Raw genomic sequence first — 25,185 nt, 5'->3', positions numbered from 1 at the left:
CCTGTCTTGAAATTTCTATTATTCCATACATATATAAAAATGAACATCAAGGAAGAGGAAGGACAGAATTGGTAACAAGGGGCTAAACACCCACGGAAACAGAAACCAAAGTTATGCAAACTACTCCTATTTCCATCTGGATGAAACTAGAAAAATGTTTCAAACGTCACTAAGGAAGCATATTATAATCATTAGCGCCTCTGGCTTCTGCAACTCTAATTTAACAATCTGCTTGGTTTACAAACCACAGAGGAAAAAAAGCCCTGATCCATCACTGTTTTAAAACTATTAATAGCTCTTGACATAAAATAGAGATTTCAACCGCAGTGCATTAAAAATAAAGCAAATCACTGGGAAAAAATGGATGATGCAAAAACTTTGGGGACACTTACTGAAGTCCATGGCATGTCGACAATGCCACAAATGAGGCAGGATTTCCTCGGATGTGGCCCTGGTAGTAACAGTGTTCTCCCCCCTGAAAGCAGAAATAGGGAACATAAACCTTTGCCATCACAAAGAGAATCAGCCGCGTCATTTCACAGTCTTCTGCCCACACTGCACCCCTTCATGTACACAGCTCTGTACAAAGTTTCATTATCCAGATTAGTATTATCAGACCATTTCTAACAGAATTATTCATAAGCACTCCGAGTGAGTTGACTCCAAATCAAAAGATAAGGAAATAAAAGTTGACTTAAGTTTCCTTTTATGTAGGTGATGATAGATGGAACAAAGAAACATATTGAAATGCATATGTGACCCCCAGCACCAGGAAAAGTTCAGTGAGCTATTTCCCTAGTTGAGCTCCCCTGAGGAACTCAACCTTGCATGCATGCATGTTAAGTCACTTCAATCATGTCCTCCGACTCTTTGCAACCTTATGGATTTGTAGCCCGCCAGGCTCCTCTGTCCATGGGATTCTCCAGGCAAGAACACTGGAGTGGGTTGCCATTCCCTCCTCCACGGGATCTTCCAGACCCAGGGATTGAACCCATGTCTCATGTTTCTTGCATCGAGAGGCAGGTTCTTTACTGCTGGTGCCACCTGGAAAGCTCACTCAACACTGAGTAACAAAAAATGACTATTTTCTCAAAATTAAGCAAAATGAATATATATCATCTGAGAATTACTAAATTAAATTAATGAAGGAAAATGCCTTCTTTCATAGTGTTTATATCAAAACTTGACAACTTTATGATATTCTTTTCTCCAACCGAATGGCTTTACTGATAGGCAGTCCAGAGCAGGGTCTAAAATTGAGAATTTTCTTCTACCAGCAAGTCACATTAACTAAATTTCACCAAGAGACTCATTTCTTTGGATTAAATATTCCTGGAAATGTTAGCAGGGTAGAGCCTCTGACATCTCAAGGTGGCACCCTAGTCTTTAGATGCTGGCTACTCAAGAGTGTGGTCTAGAAAACAGCAGCAGCACTAGCATCAACAGAAGCATGTCGGAAATGCAGAATCCCAGGTCCCATCCCAATGGATCAGAATCGGCATTTTTAACAAAGTGCACGATAGTAAAGAATCCACCTGCCAATGCAGGAGATGCAAGAGACGTGGGTTCAATCCCCGGATCAGGAAGATCCCCTGGAGAAGGAAATGGCAACCCACTCCAGTATTCTTGCCTGGAGAATCCCATGGACAGAAGAGCCTGGCGGGCTATAGTCCATGGAGTTGCAAAAAGTCGGACACGACGAGTGACTGAGGACACAGTGGAGCACGAGGTGATTCATACGCACAATAAAGTTTGAGAAGCACAGGTCTAAATGATCCTTCTCATTCCCCCACTAATTTCTCATTTCCTCAGAAGCTGAAAGCTTCTAGTTCAACTGGCTCACTGAGATGTGAAACAGTGACATAAGGACTAAAGGAATGGGTGGTTTAAAGGGGCAAATGTTATCTATTTCACAATCTGTCTTAAGGACTAACCCTACTTAAAATACACAATGCTTTACAAGTGCAGAGGTGAGAACAGGAAGACATAATAATGGAACAAAGGTGAAGATATGATCTTCACTGGAATTCTGGGGAAGGTGGCCTGTTTCTCCTCATGAGATAATCCCAAGAATAGGGTGAAGTTCAGCTTTGCTGAGGGACAAAGAGCAGGCAGGAAGGCACACAGTGCGAGCCCTGACACCTCCAAATTCCCATGGAGTCACTGAGCCTCATGAACTGAAGACTGGGGTTGGACTGGATGGAGGATAAGACAGGGAAGTATTTCAGGTGTGGTTCTGAAAGCAGATGGAACCCAGGAGGCCATAGACTTACAGGCAGAAACAAAGTCAGACCATGACTTCCAAGAAAGGGTTGGTTTAGATGTTAACAGCTGGAGCTATCAACTCCTTCACTTACTAGTCATACAATCTCAAGCAAATCACAGAGCCTCCCTGTGTAATAATCACATAAGGTTGTTCACAGGAATAAAGAGCTAACATGCATTAAGGGCTTAGGATAATGCTTGGCACTTGGTACACACTCAATTAATGTTTTCCACTATTATAATTACTGTGTGTCACTTATTGTCCTACCCATTTTACACACACAATCTCCCTATCCCCACATCACTTCTACAAAGAAATACTGTCAGCTCTATTTCACATAGGAGGTCACAGTCTCTGAGAGTCAAGGTTGTCTGCCTGGGAAGTTGCCAAGTCGGGGTGCAAACTTTGTGTGAATGTCATCATCTATGTCCTTTCCCATATACTACTTATAAGTTGGACCTAGAACCTCTGAGCTATGCAGTGCAAATCGAAGCTTCTCCTAGGCTGTTTTTGTTTGGTTTGTTTGCCTTGTGTGTCTTTTTTTTTTTAATTTTTGGAGTAGCAGTGGGGGAGTAAATTTAACAGAATTTTAAATTCACCCTGTTGGGCTTTTGGACTGGTGAACTATCCACAAGATTAGTGGAGGAGACCCATTAGTGGAAGCATTTCATTATGCTTCAAATGACCTTGATTTCCTGGACACATCTGATTGGGCTAGAAATAGAAACTTTAGCATTTGATTGTATGTGTGTGCTCAGTCATGTCCTACTCTTTGCAGCTCTTTGTAGCCTGCCAGGCTCCTCTGTCCATGGAATTTTCCAGGCAAGAATACTGGAGTGGGTTGCCATTTCCTCCTCCAGGGGAATCTTCCTGACCCAGGGATTGAACCTGCATCTCCTGCATTGGCAGGGGATTCTTTACCACTGCATCACCTGGAAAGCCAAGCATTTGATTGGCCAGACACAAAGACCAACAGTCAATGGGGTGACCTGGAAAAAGAATTCTATCTAAAAGTATTTATTTAAATTGGATACTGACTAAACAAACCCATGAGATCTGTCACAGAAGTCTTAACACTCACAGTGAAAAATAGCTAGAAAGACAGTAGAAACAAAGATAAATGGTAATCACAAAATTACGGTATCAGATGAGGGAATAATGGAAGTTGACAAGTCATAGTATTCGGGGAAAATATATCAGTGTTAAAGGCACATAAAACATGTTTTATAAATTACTAGTTTTCTTTAAAATGCCAACTTTGGAAACATGTTATATTAAATCATAAAAAAGGACAAAGAATTTATGTTTTGATACAATCCTTCATTATACTGGGGCTAAACAGATGAGTAGATAATAGAAAAAAAATCTTTCACTAATTTTCTGATTCTGAAAAATAGGAGTCAATCCAAAAGCAGCATATGATCATGATCCATCTGCACAAAAACCTAACAAATGAAGTGAAGAGCTCAATATGGTTGAATCATTATCAAATATTTCCATGACACTTCAAGAAAAGCATAAACACCAGGGGGGCTCTCCTCCATTTAGACTATTATCATTCAAATCTTGAGGCTCTCAACCAGCATTATCTGTAATTTTCCAAATAATAGTGGAAATTAATTTTTGTGTTGCAATTTTTTTCAGGAATTATTTGCCATAAATCACTAATTATTTCAACTTAGAACTAAAATGATTTTTTTCCTTTGATATACCTGGAAATATTTCTTAGTCCAGAACAGAAGCCTTAATATTTAAAGGCTCCTGTAATTTATATAAATCTATTGTTAAATTATTAACATAAATAAATAAATTTAATAGATTTTTGCTTTTAAATAAGTATTTTTATACATTGTTTTTAAAATAATAAATACTAATGGCAGAAATCCTAAGAATTCAGGAATACATGACAAAGAGTAAAAATATCCCCTTCCTACACACTGTCCAGGCTGCAATTGTCACCTAAAAGGTAAATACTTTTACCTTTTTTGTGTACCACAGATTTTGTGTACCACATCAGGAATCATCTATGCATATTTAAGGAATTGTACATATACATAAATAAACATATATTCTTTCAGTGCACATATAGTTTACACTACCCACACTGTTCTGCCACTTGATTTTTTTTTCTTAAGGTAACCTTGACATCAACCTCATTCTTTCAATGATGGCAGAATATTCCATCACAGGCATGAACCATAATTCATTTAAACAAACCTGCACAACTGGATGGTTAGGCTACTGCAACAGACATCCTTTCATATATTTTTTGGTGCACTTCTGTCAGTACGTATGTAGGCTAGACTACCAGATGTGGCCTGGAAGGTTAAAGAATATGTGCATTTAAAATTTTAGTGGATATTTTAAAGGAGAAATATAATTGTATTCCTTTATACATATCTGTTTTAAAAGATGCTTTGCATTTTAAGATAATAAAATGCAGTTTATTAAAAATTATATATTTCAATAGAGACTAACACTTAAGCCAACTCACTCAAATCTTACCAATAATAAAGGGTCTCCATATCTTCATATGACTTTCTTGAGGAAACAGATGCTTTATGGAAATAGGTCTTATATAAATAATAACCTAAGACAGATGTTGTAAGAAAAGAAAAAAGCCAGCACATCCCAATGGACTTCAGCCCTTTATTCAACTGCCAGTCATGATTTTATTCCCTACTATCTCTTTTGTTCCAGAAATCCATTGTCCTTGAAACTTTCCTCATACTACTTGATTTAATAACACAGTCATAACAGTACAGATGTTTATTTTTAGATAATTAGATAGTTGTAGGTAAAAAATTATCTAACTCTATAGAAATGAGCTACATATTAATTCACATGTCATACTGGTTTTTATTTCCTTTGGGGAAAAAAAGCTTATTGCAAATTTAATTCTAGGGAAGTCAAAATAATCATTTATTTGAAAAATTCAAAGACAAACCACATTTTTATTAAGCAGACAGAAAGATCTCAAAAGAAAAGTAGAATTTACTATAAATAGGATGAGATGATAATGCAAAGAAAGTTACTCAGCCTGGGTTATAAAACTATGAAAACTCAGTAAGGAAAACCAATTCCAGTACAGCCACAAGGCCATGGTCATTTGCTCTCAATCCAAATCCTCATAAGAAATAACACCTTTATCAGCTCCAAGATGGACTAGGGTCACCTTTCCAAAAAGTCTTCTCAGATTCCCTCCTCCTCATAAAATGAAACTTTCTTGTGCTTCATCCAGCCTGGCATTTCACTTTTCATATAAGTTAAGTAAGCAGAGTGATAATATACAGAAGTGTACCTGATGTGCATGAAGCACAAGCTGGTATCAAGATTGCTGGGAGAAATATCAATAACTTCAGATACACAGATGATGTCATCCTTATGGCAGAAAGTGAAGAACTAAAGAGCCTCTTGATGAAAGGGAAATGAGGAGAGTGAAAATGCTGGCTTAAAACTCAATATTCAAAAAACAAAGATAATGTTATCCATCCCATCATTTCATGGCAAATAGATGGGGAAACAATGAAACAGTGGCAGACTTTATTTTTTTTTTGGCTCCAACATCACTGCAGATGGTGACTGCAGTCATGAAATTAAAGACACTTGCTCCTTGGAAGAAAAGCCATGACCAACCTAGACAGCATATTAAAAAGCAGAGACATTACTTTGCTGACAAAGGTCCATCTAGTCAAAGCTATGGTTTTTCCAGTAGTCATGCCTGAATGTGAGAGTTGGACCATAAGGAAAGCTGAGCACCAAAGAATTGATGCTTTTGAACCGTAGTGTTGGAGAAGACTCTTGAGCGCCCCTTGGACTGCAAGGAGATCAAACCAACCACTGTTTCCCCATCTATTTGCCATGAATTGATGGGACTGGATGCCATGATCTTAGTTTTCTGAATGCTGAGTTTTAAGCCAACTTTTCCATTCTCCTCTTTCACTTTCATCAAGAGGCTCTTTAGTTTTTCATCACTTTCTGCCATACGGGTGGTGTCATCTGTGTATCTGTTATTGATACTTCTCCCGGCAATCTTGATTCCAGCTTGTACTTTATCCAGCCCAGAGTTTCTCATGATGTACTCTGCATAGAAATTAAATAATCAGGGTGACAATATACAGCCTTGACGTACTCCATTTCCTATTTGGAACCAGTCTGTTGGTCCATGCCCAGTTCTAACTGTTGCTTCTTGACCTGCATACAGATTTCTCAAGAGGCAGGTCAGGTGGTCTGGTATTCCCAGACCATCCCCAAGTAGAAGACAGCAGAAAGACTGAGATGTTTCAAATCATCATCTGAAGAATGAAAGTGTCAGCCATATCCTGGGCCTTCTGCTTGGTGATAAATGTACTACTTCATGATGACTGATGAATGTGAGAAAACGTAGATCGAACGTGAGCCTTCTCACTCATGTATGTCTGATGCAGAGTCAAGTCTCCTTATGTTGGTGGTTCTCAAAGAGTTGTGTTCAGCCCCAAAGCAACAGCTTGTTAGAAATGCAGATTGTCAAGCCTCTCCCCGGACATACTCAATTGGAGGCTCTAGAAGCTCTCAGGTGACTTCCATGCACTCTAAAATTTGAAAACAACTGCTTTTCACTACATCTGCCTCTGCATTCTAAAACTCCTCATTTATTGAGCTCTCTGAAATCTTACACTAGTTTCTGAGCAGATTTTATTATAACTGAAGCATTGAGAATGTAAACAGCCATAGTTCTTTTCTATTTTTTCTCTTGTTATCCCCAAACAGCTGTTTTTTCAGAAACAAAATGGAGGGGGGAAGGAGAAACAAGAATATGTGAGAATTTTACCATATACAGACAGGAAGAGCAAAGCCACATTTTGTAGGTGCTGGTAAGATGGTACCATACAGGATGCTCTGAGCAGGACTAAAAGGGACAGAGCAATCAACGTCCCATTAGCCTGGAACTAAGGGGTCTCCCAGGATGCAGGTCATTCAGTGCAGTATCTGTGAAAGTCACAGGCAAATCAGTACGAGTTTAGTCACTCTAAAAGGGACAGGTTAGTGCAGACATTTCCAGACGGAAACACCAGCCTGTAACCCTTGTGATCCTGCGTCCTACCTGAGTCACAGCTCTCTCTCCCCTTGGTGGGCACCAGGTCCAGGACTAGCTTTTGCCCTGCAGATCAGACACCCTCCTGCATATGTGAAATCCTTGCTCACACTAGAAGTTCACCACTCTGGGCTCACATTAGTGTCACATTACTGGCACAAGGGAAGCTTTTTATAAAAGATCAAACCTCACTCCATGCCATTTATATCAGGACCTCTAGGGAAGAAACTTGAGCATTTTTTTTTTTAACTGCCCAGATGATTCCAACATGCTGCCTTAGGCTGAGAAGCTATGCTCTAGACTATTCACCTTTGCAGGAATTGAAGACCTGCCCCTGATCTCGACTGTACCCTAAATTTCTCCCAGGAATGTGCACTGACTGGACTTTCATTTGTGGCTACAAGGCTGGAACCTGTTTCCAGGTGCTTGTTTACAATAGCCTCTTTCCCAATTTCCTCCTGGTTGGCATTGACATGATGAATCTGCCCTCCCCTCAACTTTGCCTCTCCCTCTAAATAGTGAGAAATGACATTTTAAAGTCGGGAAAATTCCGAGTCTCCCTAGGGTCATTAGGATCAAGGAAATTCCTAGAAAAGCTAAATTTTACTTTGGAGAGGATCCAGCAACTTATCCTGATTAAAATGTATAACCTGGGATTATATAGACTCAGACTGGATTCATAAAAGGGACATAGGTTAAACATCTGTTCAGTTACAAAGTATAAGGATATCTGATTCCACAGGCTCCCTAAGGGAAACAGAGAGAAAAACAATCTCATCTCATTTTACAGTAAATTAAAATTAAATAACACTAACACACGGTTGATAACCCATGGATCTATACTACTGCATGCCAAAATCTTTACCGGTTCATGCCAAAGCAAGAAAAAAAGGGCAAGTCAGTCAATTTTTCATAAAGTTAAAAGTAATTTTCATATGACTGTCCTTTGTTCTGAGATTTGTTCTTGTCTTCTCTTTGATTATAAAGACTATCCATTTTTAATTTCAATAGCCTTTTTATTTTGAAATAATTTTAGATTCACAAAAAAGTCCCAAAGATGGCACAGAAAGTTCTTGCATATCTATCACTCGATTTCTCCTATTGTTATCACCTTACATCACCTGAGAACATTTGTCAAAAACTAAAAGACTGACATGGTATGTTACTGATTATGAGGTTCTGAACATTTATATTTCACTAATGTTTCCATTAATTTCCTCTTTCTGTTTCAAGATCCAGTCCAGATTACCATATAGCATTAGTTGTTATATACATTCTTTTTGAACTGGTAGCAACGGTAAATATGATTTAGGTATTCTGAAGGTACTGTTTCCATATATGGCAAAATAAAAAGATTGGCAACCCTATACTGATCTAAAACTTGTTTTGTTAGTATGTGTGTGTGTATTCAGTCATGTCTGACTCTTTTCAGCCCTATGGACTGTAGCTCACCAGGCTCCTCTGTCCATGGAGTTTTCCAGGCAAGAATACTGGAGTGGGTTGCCATTTCCTACTCCAGGGGATGTTCCCAACTCAGGGATTGAACATGCATCTCTTGAGTCTTCTGCTTTGGCAGGTGGGGTAGATTCTTTACCACTGAGCCACCTGGGAAACAGAAGTCCAGGATCAAGAATATGAATGAATACTTCCCAGACTCTACTCTCACTGTAGATTTCAAAATACTCTTTTTTTTTTTAACTACCCTTATATGTTCTGTGCCGGGCTTAGCTGCTCAGTCCTGTCCAACTCTCAGCGACTCCATGGACTGTAGCCCGCCAGGCTCCTCTGTCCATGGGGATTCTCCAGGCAAGAATAAAGAAGTGGGTTGCCATGCCTTCCTCTAAGGGAGCTTCCCAACCCAGGGATCAAACCCACGTCTCCTACATTGCAGGGAGATTGTTTACTGTCTGAGCCACCAGGAAAGCCCAAGAATACTTGAGTGGGTAGCCTGTCCCTTCTCCAGGGGAACACCCTTATACAAACAGGGTTAATTTAAATGACTAACTAAAACACAATTTTTAATATAACCCATGGAAATAATTTTTGAAAGGTTACTCAATAACACTTTGCTATAATATTAATAATAATCTAGGACTCCTCATTGCCCAAGATTGTACTGGACAATCTTTTCAAGGATGTTTGCATAGTGGAAAGCCTTTGAAGACAGAGAGATGTCTCCCTCTAGAACAAAGAGCAAGCATGTTTACTTCCTATGATAAAAGAGTCCGGTTTTTACATTCAGAATTCCTCTAGCAACACAGGTGTCACCTGCCCTTTTCCTCTGTCACCCTCTAGGGATCCAGGCTCAAGGTACAAGTACGAGAAAATGTTGATGTTCTGGCTACTTCTACTGCCATGAGTAATAAAGTTCTTTGTCTCTGACCCAGGATCTCTTGTCTTCTGCCAGCATAGATGAAACTGCAACAGCCTAACTTGTTGATTTGTAAGTAGGATAAAATCTCAGACCCTCACAGTTGTTGAAACTTGGATTTCCATTTTACCCTGAAAATTAGGAGGTCTGTTAACAAGGAGCCTCCATTCCCACATTCCCACTTTCCCAGAGGATACAAATTAGCTGCAAACGAATAAGACACGCATTGTCCATCTTATTATAGCTAGCCTGTCTCTCATTTATGCCACTGGTTGGTATCTTTGGACATTTGTGTTTGCCATTCCATTCCAGGGTATAAGTGTTTGAGCTGTATCCAAATTATCAGCTCATTCCAACATCTATAGCTAAATGATCCTTAACAAATCTCTGTACTGCTTTAATACTCATTGATAAGCACTAGGATCTTGCAGATTAAGCATCAACCAAAAAACATTTTAAAAACTAAAAGGAGACAAATCTAGCTAACAGAAAAGAGAATAATTTTATTTAAAAGATGCATGTACCTATGACTGATTCATGTTGATGTACGGCAGAAATCAACACAATATTGTAAAGCAAGTATCCTTCAGTTAAAAATAAAGTGTTTTAAAAAACATGCATGATTCCTGCTGAAGAGGAAAGATACATAAGAATATTGTTGCATTAAACATTCTTAAATATTGTAGCAAAAGTTTCCACAAGAAAGGAGAAAAGAGAGAACTAGAAAGCCACTGGATATGTTAATAAATAAAAGTGATAAAGAAAAGAGCTTCTTATTGGAAAATGGTGAACACCACAGAAAATAGGGACCATAGAGTTCTCAAGTTTAAAAAAAAAAAATTGCAGACCCAGTGAACTTAAAATCTACTTTTATTATTGTGCAGGAATCTTTCCTTATACTGTTTTCCCTTGGGTAATGTTAGCTGTTGAAAACAAAACATGAAAACAGGGATAGGTTCCCAGAAGCTAAAGCTCCCAAGTATCCTAACTAAGCAATTGTTGAAGTCTTTTGAGGTGCAATCTAGTTTTCAAAGCTAAAGACTTACTCCCTCTCCTCTCAGGCCCAGGCACTTACAGCACATACTCCAATTGTTTTTACATTAAGACCTCCATAACAAATTAGCAAAACCTGGGTGGCTTAAAACAAAAACACTTTATTCTCTCACAGAACTGCAGATGAGAATCGGAAATCAAGGTATTGGCAGAGCCATACTCTCTAGAGAAAAATTCCTCCTTACTTCTTCCTAAATTCCAATGGTTGCCAACAAGTTCCCAGTGTTCCTTGGCTTCGAGCTGCATCCTCTAATCTCTGCCACCATCTTCACATGGCGTTCTTCCTGTGTCTCTATGTCTAAACTTCCCTCTTATACAGATACCAGTGATGGATTAGGGTCCTCCTCTTAAGTTGATCACCATCTGAAAAGACTCTGTTTGCAAAAAAGATTACATTCACAGGTACCAGGGGATACGACTTCTGTGGGGACATTATTCAACACAGTACAAATTCTCATCTCTTTTCAAGTAACCATGTGAACTTTTTTATTCATGATTCAGAGATTTTGCTTCTAAGAAGCTTGGCTCAGTGAAATAAAATGCAAGTGTCTACAGCAGCCCTCATCTAAAAAGATTAACCCATATCTTAATTACCTCTAGCCAGACATTCTACTTTCCCATAGCTTCACTGAACAATACTCATCACCTTTTAACACAAATATACAGTAAACCTGGTAATTCAGCTGGTAAAGAATTATGCAGGAGATGATGATGCAGGAGACCCTGGTTCGATTCCTGGATCAGGAAGATCCCCTGGAGAAGAGATGGGCTACCCACTCTTGTATTCTTGGGCTTCCCCGATGGCTCAGACAGCGAAGAATCTGTCCGCAATGGGAGAGACTAGAGTTTGATCCCTGGGTTGGGACGATGCCCTGGAGGAGGACATGGCAAACCCACTGCAGTATTCTTGCCTGGAGAAACCCCATGGACAGAGGAGCCTGGTGGCCACAGTCCATGGGGTCACAAAGAGTCAGACACGACTGAGTGACTAAGCACAGCCCAGTAAACCTGACCTTCACTTCTTTTATTAAGTCAAACAGAGCTTCCAAATTGCTTATTTTAACCAGAGAATAGGCAAGAGAAATTATTTTTCAGCTCTCAGGTAACCATTTACAGACACACTGATATAACAATGTCTGAGCAGACTATGAAAACATTTTAGGTTCCCACAAAATGGTCCTCAGCAGCAAATTACAGTAAAGCAGAGAGGGTACTTGGCAGGTTCTCTGGGATGCAGTTCTAAATTGAGAGAATGGAAAATCAATTCGAAGCACATACAGTGACTAAATAATTATAAACTCATGAAATTATAACTCTTTCCAGGAAACTACTGTGTTATTGTATTTTAACAAATAATAGATGCTTAAATAGATTGTTCTATATGAATTCTTTAGCATAAGACATGCATATTATGTAAAACCTTATTCTATAGCTGATGTTTGAATATCATTGGGGAAGAAATATAATTGTCTAGAAGACAGTTCTAAAAAATGACAGCCTATCCCTAAAATGAAGGAAGAAAAAGATTTTTGTTCCATCTGAAAAGAATAACATTTTTCTTTCTTCTCTTCCTTTTTTTTTTAATCTAATAAAATATAACTATATGAGGGTTTGAGGTAAAGAAAAAAGACATTGTTTTTCCACTATCTCCTTTAATTTCACTTCCATTCTGTCACCCACCCATTTGCTCTTAAAAAAAAAAAAAAAGGAAGGATAAACAGGGAATACTTGTAGCTGCCAAAGGAAGGCTGCATTGCAGCATCTCTTTCTCCTCTTATACCTTGAACTTTAAGAACTGTCTTCAAGAACTCAACACTAACATTCAATGGTCATTTCTATTCCTCCATGGATGATTTTGAATTAGCCCAAGATTAATTTAAAGGTACAAACAAAGGGTTGGCTTACTAAGGACAAACTTTTCAAAGTCCTTTGGGGAGGCAGACTAATATTTAAAGATTGTATCTGTCAAAAAGTGACACTAAATCTGAAAAAAAAATTTTTCCAGCAATATTTCTATGAGTACATGATTGTCATTTGCCATTTTGGGAGTGTTTTCCTATAAAATGAAAGATGGAGTTGAATTTGGTGGTTTCTAAGGTTTTTCCTGGGTCTATGAATTGCAGTCTATTTTTTCTTTTCATTTACTTTTATTAGTTGGAGGCTAATTATTTTACAATATTGTATTGGTTTTTGCCATACATTGACATGAATCAGTCATGGACTTACATGTGTTCCCCATCCCGATCCCCCCTCCCACCTCCCTCCCCATCTGATCCCTCTGGGTCTTCCCAGTGCACCAGCCCTGAGCACTTGTCTCATGCATCCAACCTGGGCTGGTGATCTGTTTACCCTTGATAGTATATTTGTCAAATTGCTGTGTGGACTACCTATTGACCCCACTCAGAATTATGCAAAAAGCACTCTGCCTTCTAAAGATATTTAGAGGTGCACTTCCAGATTTTGAGAATATGGCAAGAAGAGAAAACAAAGGCATAAAATAATCAATACATGAAGTCCAAAGGCAGATTTGGTCTTGTTTCCACTAGGTCATACTTGATTGTTTGGGTTGAGGCTCTGCTCAAGTATTATACTCCTACCTTTTCTCTATTTTTTTAAAAACACTAACTTTATTGAAGCACAGTTGATCTACAATGTTGTGTTAATTTCTCTTGTACAGAAATGTGATTCCATAATTGAATAATTAAGAATTTCTCATATTCTTTTCCATTAAGGGTTATTATAGAATATTGAATATAGTTCTCTGTGCTATATATCCTGTTGTTTATATATCCTACACATAGTAGCTTGCATCTGCTAATCCCAAAATGTCAATCCTTCCCTCTCCTAACCATTCCCCTTCTGGGCAACCACAAATGCGTTCTCTATGTCTATCTGTTTCTGTTTTGTAGACAAGTTCTTTTGTGTTATATTTTAGATTCCACATATAAGTGATATCATATAATATTTGTCTTTGTCTGGCTTACTTCACTTAGTATGATAATCTCTAGGTCCATCCATGTTGCTGCAAATGGCATTATTTTCATCTTTTTTATGGTTATGTAACATTCCTTTATACACACACACACACACACACACACACACACATATATACTTCCCTGGTGGTTCAAACTGCAATACAGGGGACCCAGGTTTGATACCTTGGTCAGGAAGATCCCCTAGAGAAGGGAATAGTAGCCCACTCCAGTAATCTTGCCTGGAGAATTCCATGGACAGACGCGCCTGGTGGGCTATATCCCATGGGATCTCAAAGAGCAATTAACACTCACATATATATGCCACATCTTCTTTATTCACTCATCTGTCAATGGACATTTAGCTTGTTTCCATGTCTTGGCTATTGTAATAGTGCTGCTATGAACATACGGATGCATGTTATCTTTTCAAATTATAGCTTTATCAGAAAATATACCTATGAGTGGGATTGTTGCCTTATTAGGTAACTCTATTTTTAGTTACTTCAGGAACCTCAATAGTGGCTGCACCAATTAACATTCTCACCAACAGTGTAGGTTCTCTATCTCTTATACAACTATCTCCATCTCTTCTTCTGCCCATCCTCTCTGGTTTCTTCCTCTTCCTCTCATGCACCAAGGTCCTGCAATCAAGGCCTCTGGGCCTTTGTACATACTAATTTCACTGCCTTGAAAAGCTGTTCTCTTGCTATTTCACCTCCTGTTACTTATCATTTAATCTTCAAAGTTAATCTCATTTCCTCAAGGAGTCTTCCCTAACCAACCAGACTAGATCAGGTCTCCTATCAAACGCTCTCAGAACAATAGAAACTTCTCTTTATGGCACTCTCATAACTGCCATTGTAAAAGACATATTGGCAGTTATTTTCATCATGCCTATCACTTCTACTAAACTACCTGCTTTACAAGGGCAAGAATTACATCATACGCTGTTCTACTCTGCCAGAAATCTCTAATGTCAACTTGTCTGTCTAAATGTCTAATCTCACTTAATCTCCACATTGCCTCAATTTTTAGGAGTTTCCTGTGGGGATAACCAAATGCACCGGCGCCCCTCCCTTTTCTGTTTCATAGTGTGCGAGTCACTCAGTCGTGTCTGACTCTCTGCAACCCCATGGACTGCAGGCCACCAGGCTCCTCTGTCTGTGGGATTTTCCAGGCAAGAATACTGGAGTGGGTTACCATGTCCTTCTCCAGGGGATCTTCCCAACTCAGGGATCAAATCCGGGTCTTCTGCATTGGCAGGCGGATTCTTTACCACTGAGCCACAAGGGAAGCCCAAATGCCAAGATGCCAATTTTCTAGTTGTTACCTGTTATTATTTTTATAGTAGCCACTTATTCACCAGAAAATAAGAATTTTTTATAAATGAAAAAGAAAATAATACCAGTTTGGGACAACACCAAGGGAATAACTTGTGATTTCTTTTTTTTTGGCTTCCAACCAGTTTCAAACTGATCAAAAACATTTCCACAAATTACTGCTTAATCACAGTTCATTCTGATTTCAAAATTTTTTCTGAAACTAGATTTGTATAAGACATTATATAATAGAAAGATTAGTTCTGCAATTAGAATTAAAATAGGAAAAATATTCTATTATAGAATAGTTACTTGGTTTCATATATAGAAACACTATTAGTGCTACTTTGATTTTTTAAATTTATGACTGAACAAGCCTTTTTAAGTTTATAGATAACATCTTGAATATTAACAGATTAAATAATCATTTAGATACTTCTTTGAAAAATTTTTTACACAGGAGGAAAATAAAGAGGACTTTCTACTCAAACAGGTTACAAACAGAGCTTAGAAACAGAACTCACGCTGACACCAGCTGTCACAGTCCATTTCTCCTTATTCCCAGCACTGAGATACCTGACCTGTATAAACTGGTAATGGGCCAATATATTTTCTTCACACTACAGAGTTAAGACTACTTGCAATCTTAACAATGCCATTAAGGCAGCTGATGCATTATACATGATGACTGACCTAGAGCAACCTTGCTTTGGTCCCAAGGGAAAGCAAAATTTACTTAATCCCCAAAGAATTTTTTTTCCAGGAATACAAAGAGAATTAAATCATGAAACCTGAGACCTCCCTGAAACCACACTGATTACAAGATGGCAGAGGAACATATGTCTGCATAAGCCTGCCAGGAGGAAAATGCACAGTGCCCAGCTCATCAAAAAGATGCTAAATAGATGACTAACAGTGCATAAAAAAGTAAAGTTAGGAGACAAACCTGGAGTAATTGTTATGTGTGATCGAGAAACAAATATTTTAACAATTTAAGAGATTTGTATAGCTCTTTCACTCTCTTCCATGTGTGTGTGTGTGTGTGTGCGTGTGTGTGTGTGTGTGTGTGTGTGTGTTGGGGAATGAGGGGGATGGGCATTTTGAAGCACCTTGGCAGGGATACAACAAAATATTATCTAGCTTTTTTGCAGAATGATGACACATTTCAGCTTCCCTGCTCTTGTCCATAAAACTTTACATTTCCTCCACAGCAGACAAATGTACACGTAAAAATAAGATGGGCGTATGAACGGAGCCATGTGTTTGCCATGTGCAAGACGGCAACATATTTCATATGGTTACAGTTTAAAAGCCACAGCAATTCACTCTACTGAACAATACTCAATCTAACTTCTAAGGAGTACAAAGAAGGACTAAAAATAAACCCCAAGAGAAAATGATTGAAAAAACAGGGCATTCTTAGAGGGCATTTACTTTTCTTTAGGATAATGGAAATTTTATATTTAGAAGAAAAGAGACTCACTCAAACCAAACGATTACATCTCCAATTCATGGCTTACTAAAACATCTGCTAAGGAAGATGTATTGATAATTGTAAATGGTAAAATGAAATGCTATAATTTAAATATCTGTATTTTGATTCCTCTGCTACTGTAATTATTGGTTTCCATAAAGAGCATAAATTATAGTGAATAATAGCATGAATTCCAGCATCAGACCGCTTGGCTCCAAATTCCAGGGAAAGTTAGTTAAATTTTATGTGCTCAGTTTCTTCATCTGCAAAATGAGGATACCAGTGGTACTACTGAGGGAGTAAATGACTTAAAATATGTAAAATACTTACTAGACTAGTGCCTGGCACATAGTAAGTATCATATAAATGTTTGCTATTTCTCCAACTGCAACTACTAATTCTACTTTTATTATTCTTCTGTGCAGTTACCAGTATTGATCTCATTGAGAATATCAACATAATTCAAAGAGGTAGAGATTGCACAAAATGGGAAATTCAGGATGGTAAAATTTAGAGCACTTATGGGTATAATAATTATTTATTTGTAAAAATACAAAATTTTGAGACTGATATAAAGTCATTATAGCAAATCATCATATTTTTATATTCTGGTAAAGTGAGTGTTTCTTTAGCCAGAGAGAATATACCACTGATAACCTTAAGGAAGCAAAATGAGATTGGCTTTGTGAGACGTGGTTAACTCTTCCAAGTGATGAGCATTAAACTGCTGGCAGCAGTTATTCACCTCTGAGATGAGACTAGCCTTGGAGTTAATAGATAGCAAACAAAAGCATAGTCTTTACACAGGTAAGACAGTAACATATGGTGATTATCAATCAATGAAAGTAGCTCACTAGGACTCCCTATGTGTGTGTTTAGTCATTAAGTCATGTTCAACACTTTGGCAACCCCATGAACTATAGCCCTCCAGGCTCCTCTGTCCATGGGATTTTCTAGGCAAGAATACTGGAGTGGGTTGTCATCTCCTTCTCCAGGGGATCTTCCTGACCCAAGGACTGAATGCAGGAGGATTCTTTACCATTGAACTACCAGGGAAGCCCAGGACTTGCTTTACCAACCATCAGATAAATAGTTTTTCCAGTTACACTTTTGTTCAGCATTTAAAATACTTCATAAAACTTCTGTGAGAATATCATGGCTCTTTCAACAGTAACAAGAAAATTGAATCGTTCTTCTGATCAAAGTCACCATTTAAAATGAAAGCATTTAAAAATGGGAAGCCACTCAAACCCACAGGACCCAAAGGAGGAGGTTTCCTGTGCTGGTCCTATTTGCAATTACAGAATCATCTCTGAATTAGAAGATCCTGGAATTGAATCACACCATCCCTGAAATTCAATTCAATAATTTCTTAATCAAATTTTTAGAAGATTAACCCTGTTTGTATATTTACTTTTTAGAAAATTTAGATCTCATTCTTGCAGGCTTCTTATATTCTGAGGTTAAGAAAAATCTTTTATGTCAGCTGTTAGGAGCTAATGAAGTCATTAAATATAATAAAGTTTAAAACTAATTTAGCTATAGCTAGCAACTAATTATTATATATATGGAAAATATATTGATCACTATTTCTTTAATCATTCTAATTTAATTTCAAGTCATATTGATGTTAAGTCATGGCTAAACTCTTCAGAGAATGTACTTGAGAAAAAATGCTTCCAAGTCATCTAATTTTAAAATATGTATATTTGCGGTTAAATTATTTTTTAGTAGTGTAAAAAAATATCATGTACATAGCTATGATATCTGAATTTTCTCTCTGGCCAAAATAACTTGTATGAGGTACCTGCATGCCCATCTCACCTATAACACCTGCACCTTTAGTTTTCCTTCATCCTGCACCAGAGGTTCTGCTCTCAGAGTTTAGGCTCAGTGCTGAGAGTCCTTAACCTAAATCTCCCAGAAAGTGCAGTAAAAGAACATAAACACAGATTCTAACATATGGGTAGTCGCATCTGCCAAACATTCCTATCATTGTAGCAGGAGTCCCTCAAGGACCAACTAAAGATCTTTAATTGATAGTCTGACCCTCAGCTGGCCTTAAAATGATTACTGGGTTTCTTTACTAGATAAATGCCTCCCCGTCTCCACAGAGTCAGGGAAAATGCCTGAAACTTCAATTTGAAATTAAGGGTGATAAAACTAAGAGCTTAGGTGACAACTATAAATAGATCCATTTTTAAAAATTCCTTTATAAAAGCATCTTCATAGGCCATATGACTTCATTACTATTTAGGTGACAGGGTATTCTTCCCATATCCAAGAAGTTCTAGAAAAGCTACTATAGTGAGAATTCAAGACAGAAAGCCTGTTTCTATAACATAAGGAAAAGATGTAAATAAGAAAGACATTTTGGAAAAGAAGTACTGCTGCTGAGTTGTTCTCCTTAAAAAGACAGAGACAGAGATTTTAAATAGCCTTTGTATAGATTACTTGGCTACTTTGTATAGATTCCGTGGCTATTGCTTGCATTTCATCTCAAAGACAGCCTCAAAAACAAAGATATTCTAAAAGCTATTTGAAAAAAAAGATTCATCACTGATGCAGCAGTATAGGAGGCTCTGTACTAATGCATGCAGCAAAATTTACTGTACACCAAGGTCTGGTTTTTCTTTTCTATTTAATCGTTTACTCTTCTTGCTTCTATAGAAAGAACCAAGAATCTGGATGGTAATGCAGTTCTGAGAATCAATAAGGAAACTGGATATGCAGGATAAGTAAAAACAGATTAACCCCTTTGTTCATCTTCTCTGCTGCAATAAATATATGTAATGACACTTTGGCAGCTGACTAGCTATTTTTGTGCTCCCCGTGACTAAAAAAAGAAACAGTTCAAGCATTTATGTACTATTCAATTATATGCAACGAGTTTGGAAAAAATCTACATCTCATAAAAGGATATGTTAAATAAAGGTGTCATTTTTTTTAAAAAGTAGAAGCAGAATGAAGTCACTAAACTATAATGTACATTTTAAATAAATTAAATTCTGTCACTAATAATTGAGAAGATCTTTTCCTAATAAAGGAGTCTACAATGTTTTATAGCACCATATAATCACTTGTGGGTTGGTTTTTTTTTTTTTTTTTTTTGCTAAAAAAAATTCTTAAAAGATACCTTAAGATACATTATTTCTTTAACACATTGTGCACATTTGAAGTACTCAAGTATTGAAAATTATGTTCCTCATTGGGAAATCTAGAAAATAATATGAGAAAACCTGAATACAACTCAAGATCACAAGCAATTTTATATGGATGATTTTCAGGTTTATAGACACTAGAAAGTTAGCATAAGCCAGGAAGGTATCCATTGTCCTGACAGTTATCACATGTAAATTTTTCTAAGTGATTTCTTATAGCTGTCCTCCACTAGTATTTTTTTCGCCTGTCATTGACACATTCATTTTGGAAGACAAAACGATTAAGACAGGATTTTTAAGGTATCTTTTTTTTTTTTAAGAAAATAGAATTGAGCTGGAAATCTGACTTTAAAAATTGAATTGAATGCAGAGGGAGTCTCCTTGGAGCACATCCTCCTGCTGGGTGACAGTACTGTGCTGAGCTAGAAATCTTCATGAACCGCCAAACCTCAGGGAGGGGAGATGGATGTGACCAGTAGGAGAAAAGCTATCTTGTAAGAAAACACTCAGGCTTTCTCCTTGCTTCTGTATCAACTTCCCTGATACTCAGTTCCCAGAAATGACCATGGCCATTTCAGTTTGCCTAAACAATACTTTTTAAGGAAAATTCCACCACCATTCCATCCAAGTAAAAGGTTCCCTCTCTCTGCTCAGTCACTCAGTCATGTCTGACTTTGCAACCCCAATGACTATAGCCTGCCAGGCTCCTCCATCCAGGGGCTTTTTCCAGGCAAGAATACTGGAGCCGGTTAGTCACAATAACCTCTCCCACCCCTTAAGCAAACACGTTCTCCTCTGACGCCTCCTCTTCAACACACAGCCCTCTCCAATCTCCAGACTTCAACCTTGACCCACTCTCCAATGCCTTCTTATCCATCTTCTTACTGCCACTATGGAACCAATTAGGACTTTGAGACAATGACCTCTGAGTGCACTCAATTCAATTAAGTGATGGGCAGTAATCAGTTAAGTGCCAGTCAAAAGTCAATACTGGAAAATGCGTGTCTCTACATATCTATCCTTAACGATTAGGATTCTGATTCAAGGACAGGTTAGGAGTGGTCACATTCAATCTAGAAATAATTTGAACTAATAAAAGAGACACCCAGCAGTTATTACTTTATGATCATTATCACCAGAGATCAAATAATTTAACCAAATACTACCAGAACTAATAACACTGGTGACTGGTCATGATCATTCATTGGTAATGATACAATAATAAATCATATCATTTCCAAGATGTCTATTTTCACTTTTTGACTCCAAGGAAATCTACTTCCTTCCCCATCCATAAATACAGAAGATTTACCATTCCTTTCCTAGTGTTCTAAAACTCCTACTATGGCAATTTTCCTGAGATATGAAAAATAAAACAGGCTTTGTACTAGAGTACGTCTTTATCAATTTTGCCCAAGGCAATTGATGCTACCGAAAAGCTACCCAAACGCATAACCAAATTTGAGAGGGATACCTAAAGGCCCATTACACAGACCACCTTTTCAGTTTAAAGATAAAATTATAAAGGTACAACTGTTAGGAACCTCCAGAAAATGAGATATATATATATATAATAAGTCTAAATAAGATACATTTCACTTTGTATGGCTATCCTATTTTACATTTGCTGTTGTTGTTCAGTCACGAAGTCAGGTCCATCTCTTCACGACCCCATGGATTGCAACATGCCATCCTTCACTATCTCCTGGAGTTCACTCAAATTCATGTCCCTTGAGTCAATGATGCCATCTAACCATCTTGTCCTCTGCCACTTCCTTCTCCTCTGCCTTCAATCTTTTCCATGAACGTAGACTATATGGTAGATAGCATGGTGTAAGAGTCAGCTCCAGAGATAGATAACCTAGATTCAAACTGCAGCCCTACCCCTCCTGCCTCTGTTACTTTCAGCCCGTTATGTAACCTCTCTGTACCTCAGCTCCCTGTCAAGTGGAATAATACTTATTTCATAATCACAGGTTGTTTGGAGAATCGAATATATATAAATTCATATGACTGTCACATCATTAGCAATAAATGTTAGTGATTACTATTATTAGGATCATAATACTGATGACCAGAGCCTATGTAGTGGGACACTTCGACTAATCAAAATCCTGGCACCTTTCAGCTTCAAGACAGAAAAAGCTAGCTAGCAATAGAACAGCAAACTGCATGGTTTGGACTTATTCACTGCTCCTCATCAACTCCAGTTTCTTTTGTCTTAAAAATCCAGAGCCATAGTTCAACACAATCAAAACAAAAAGATTTTGTTCCCAGGGTATTCTAATTAATTGAGGTTTCACACTTACATTCTTAAAGTTTATGATAAACACACAGAAGTTCTCCCTAAACTAAGGGACAAACTTCAAATTTAATTTTTAAATTAATTGGAAATAAATGTAAGTGAAAAATGATATTCATATATTTTATTTAAAAAACACATAAAAAGTATTTATCATGTTTTTCAGCCTAAAACCTTTCTTTGTAAACTTTGATGGGAAAAAAGGTTTAATAGAACTTCAAGATCAGGATTACGCACCTCTCTGATCAGAATAAAACTTCCTTCAATGAGACATAGAATGCCTTGCAGATAATACAAATCATTATCTTAAGAAAAGGTCACTAAAATGTATTTCATTTTACTGTAAATATAAAATTACAATCAAGGGCAAAACCCAGACTGTGAGAGACTATAGGATAAATAACCTGGCTTTTTCAACAAATAAACTGCAAGGAAGAATAAAAAGAAGGATAAGGGGAAACCAATGGAATGAAAGAGAGTTTTTAAAAACTGATTTTTAAAAAATTAAGCAAAACTAAACTCTAGGACACACTTGGGTAATAAAACTATAGGCAAAAGTAAGGAAAGAATAACCACAAAAGTCAGGATAGTGTTTACATGTTTTATAAGAGGAGGGAAGGCACTGGGTTTGGAAAGCAGCACAGGGAAGAGCAGGACAAACTCTATTCCTTAAACTTCTGTTCAGAAGAAAATAAACACTTAGCTAAAACTCTTTATATTAAACATTGGTCCTAAAGAAACACCTGGGTGATGTCCGGTCTCATATACCTCAGACAACATCATCAGTAGACATGAAAGACACATTCTTATGCCTAGGAAAGTGAAAGTGCTAGTTGCTCAGTTGTGTCTGACTCTTTGCAACCCCTTGGACATGTAATCCATCAGGCTCCTTTGTCCATGGAATTTTCCAGGCAAGAATACTGGAGTTGGTAGCCATTGCTTCTCCAGGGGATCTTCCTGACCCAAGGATCAAACTTGGGTCTACCACTTATAAATCGGAAAAAAAAAAATTTGTAAGAAATCTTTTTCAGAGTTTACCCAACAAGAAACAGTATCCTGAGAGTTCTGTCTCCAGGGATTTAAAACTCTCTGGGACATCCCTGTTGACATAATAAGTTCATAGTTTTTCCAGATGAATTTTTCCAAATGAATACAAAGCCAGGCACCTACCCTAGACTCAAGATTTCACCTCTTCATTCTCAGTGCTAACCTTAAAAGCCAATTTCAGAAATTATTTTCTGTGATATAATCTAAAAGAGAACTACTTGCAGAAATATTAATCCCACAAAGCATAACTCCAAAAATTCCTGTAGTATACTAAGACTTTTTTTACTGATAACTAAGTTTTCCCTTAAGCCAGTGACACATTTTAATGATAAATTCTGAAATATAAACACCCCAAAATTGTATATTGGAAGTATCATGGAAAATTAAAATCATCATTGGCACTTAAAAGATTCTCAGAGTTTTCCCCAAGAGAAAAATTTTACTTACTTTTACTTCCACAGTCTTCCCTCCATGTTCAATGTGTCTCTCCACATATTCAGAGGACAGCAAATCACTGCAAAAAAAAAAGAGATGATGATGATGAAAGAGGACCTTGAATATGTAAGTCATTTGAAAATCACCATTGTTGACAACATTCCAGCATGAGTGATTTATTTAATATAGATTTTAAGGCAAAAATAAAACTTTATAGGTCTCTCTCTTTCATACACACACACACACACACACACACACACACAGCCTAGTACTTGTAAAAGGATATGAAGCTGAACTGACTAACCCACCTCTCACCCCCTTGTTTAGCAAAGCTAATTCCACCAATATAGTTCAGCAAGTTTAGGAAACTACCATTATTTTTAAGACATCTTATTCTTCCCTTTTTACTTTGGCTTTTTTGTATACAAAGATTTTAATTTAAATTTTTATTATTCCTTACATCCTTCTTAAGTTTCCTTTGCTGTTTCTCTTCTCCAATGTTTGAATAATGAGGTACTCCCAGGAGACAGTCTCTCCATATTCCTTGGTGGTCTTTTCCTGTCTCATAGTTTTAAGTATTAAGACACTGTCAATATCTAATTTTTTATTTCCAATTCAGACTTTTTTTTTCCCTCAAACTGGAAATTTAATTGTCTACTGGATGTCTCTGCTTGAATATCTACTAGGCATATCAAGCTTAACATGCTAAGGTGGAATTCTTCCACCCCCACCCACTCCCCACCTCCTGTTCAGCCACAGCCTTCCCCAACAGCTAACTGCTTTGCCCCTAACTTTGAAATGATCAACTCTTCTCATTCCCCACATCTTTGCTTTCGCTTTAAATCAGAGTTTTGATTTGCTACTATACCATACCATTTCTCATGTGTTATGTGTGACATTTTATCTAACAAAATGTTTCTCCCACAAAAAAAATTAAACAGAGGCAAGGAAGTTTAGAAGAAATGAAAAAGAATATACTTCAGCTTTCTAAAATAATCTTTTTTGAAATCTCTCCTAAACCACCACCAGTTTCTTATATATTAATAATTTTAAATATTTACATCACCTTAAATATACTTATCTCTAATTCTATATATGAGAAAAAAATTCCCCTTTTCAAGGTGCCTCAAGACACAACACTCATGAAATGTTTTAAAGTCCTTACATTTTTATTTTTATTTTTTTATTTTTTATTAACTTCCATAATTATCTTCTTTTTATTTTGCCTCTTTTTTTTTTTTTTTTAATTAGTTGGAGGCTAATTACTTCACAGCATTTCAGTGGGTTTTGTCATACATTGACATGAATCAGCCATGGAGTTACATGTATTCCCCATCCCGATCCCCCCTCCCACCTCCCTCTCCACCCGACTCCTCTGGGTCTTCCCAGTGCACCAGGCCCGAGCACTTGTCTCATGCATCCCACCTGGGCTGGAGATCTGTTTCACTATAGATAATATACATGCTGTTCTTTCGAAACATCCCACCCTCGCCCTCTCCCACAGAGTTCAAAAGTCTGTTCTGTACTTCTGTGTCTCTTTTTCTGTTTTGCATGTAGGGTTATCATTACCATCTTTCTAAATTCCATATATATGTGTTAGTATGCTGTAATGTTCTTTATCTTTCTGGCTTACTTCACTCTGTATAATGGGCTCCAGTTTCATCCATCTCATTAGAACTGATTCAAATGAATTATTTTTAACAGCTGA

At 37.4% G+C, this 25,185-nt stretch overlaps 1 protein-coding gene across 6 annotated transcripts in view; it reads right to left on the bottom strand.

The window, feature by feature from the left end:
• The window catches only part of ADAM22 (ADAM metallopeptidase domain 22), a 218,885-nt gene that overhangs the window by 78,438 nt on the left and 115,262 nt on the right, over positions 1–25,185 (bottom strand). For all 6 annotated transcript variants that reach the window (XM_061165531.1, XM_061165532.1, XM_061165533.1 and 3 more), the window contains exons 4-5: positions 23,490–23,556; positions 393–475 (exon numbers count right to left, since the gene is read on the bottom strand). In XM_061165531.1, the coding sequence (XP_061021514.1) occupies positions 393–475; positions 23,490–23,556 (150 nt within the window). The remainder of the gene's footprint in view (positions 1–392; positions 476–23,489; positions 23,557–25,185) is intronic.

The sequence above is a fragment of the Dama dama genome, chromosome 18, assembly GCF_033118175.1.
Source record: "Dama dama isolate Ldn47 chromosome 18, ASM3311817v1, whole genome shotgun sequence".
NCBI classification, from domain to species: Eukaryota; Metazoa; Chordata; class Mammalia; order Artiodactyla; family Cervidae; genus Dama; species Dama dama.
This window is presented reverse-complemented; position numbering and strand designations above follow the sequence as displayed.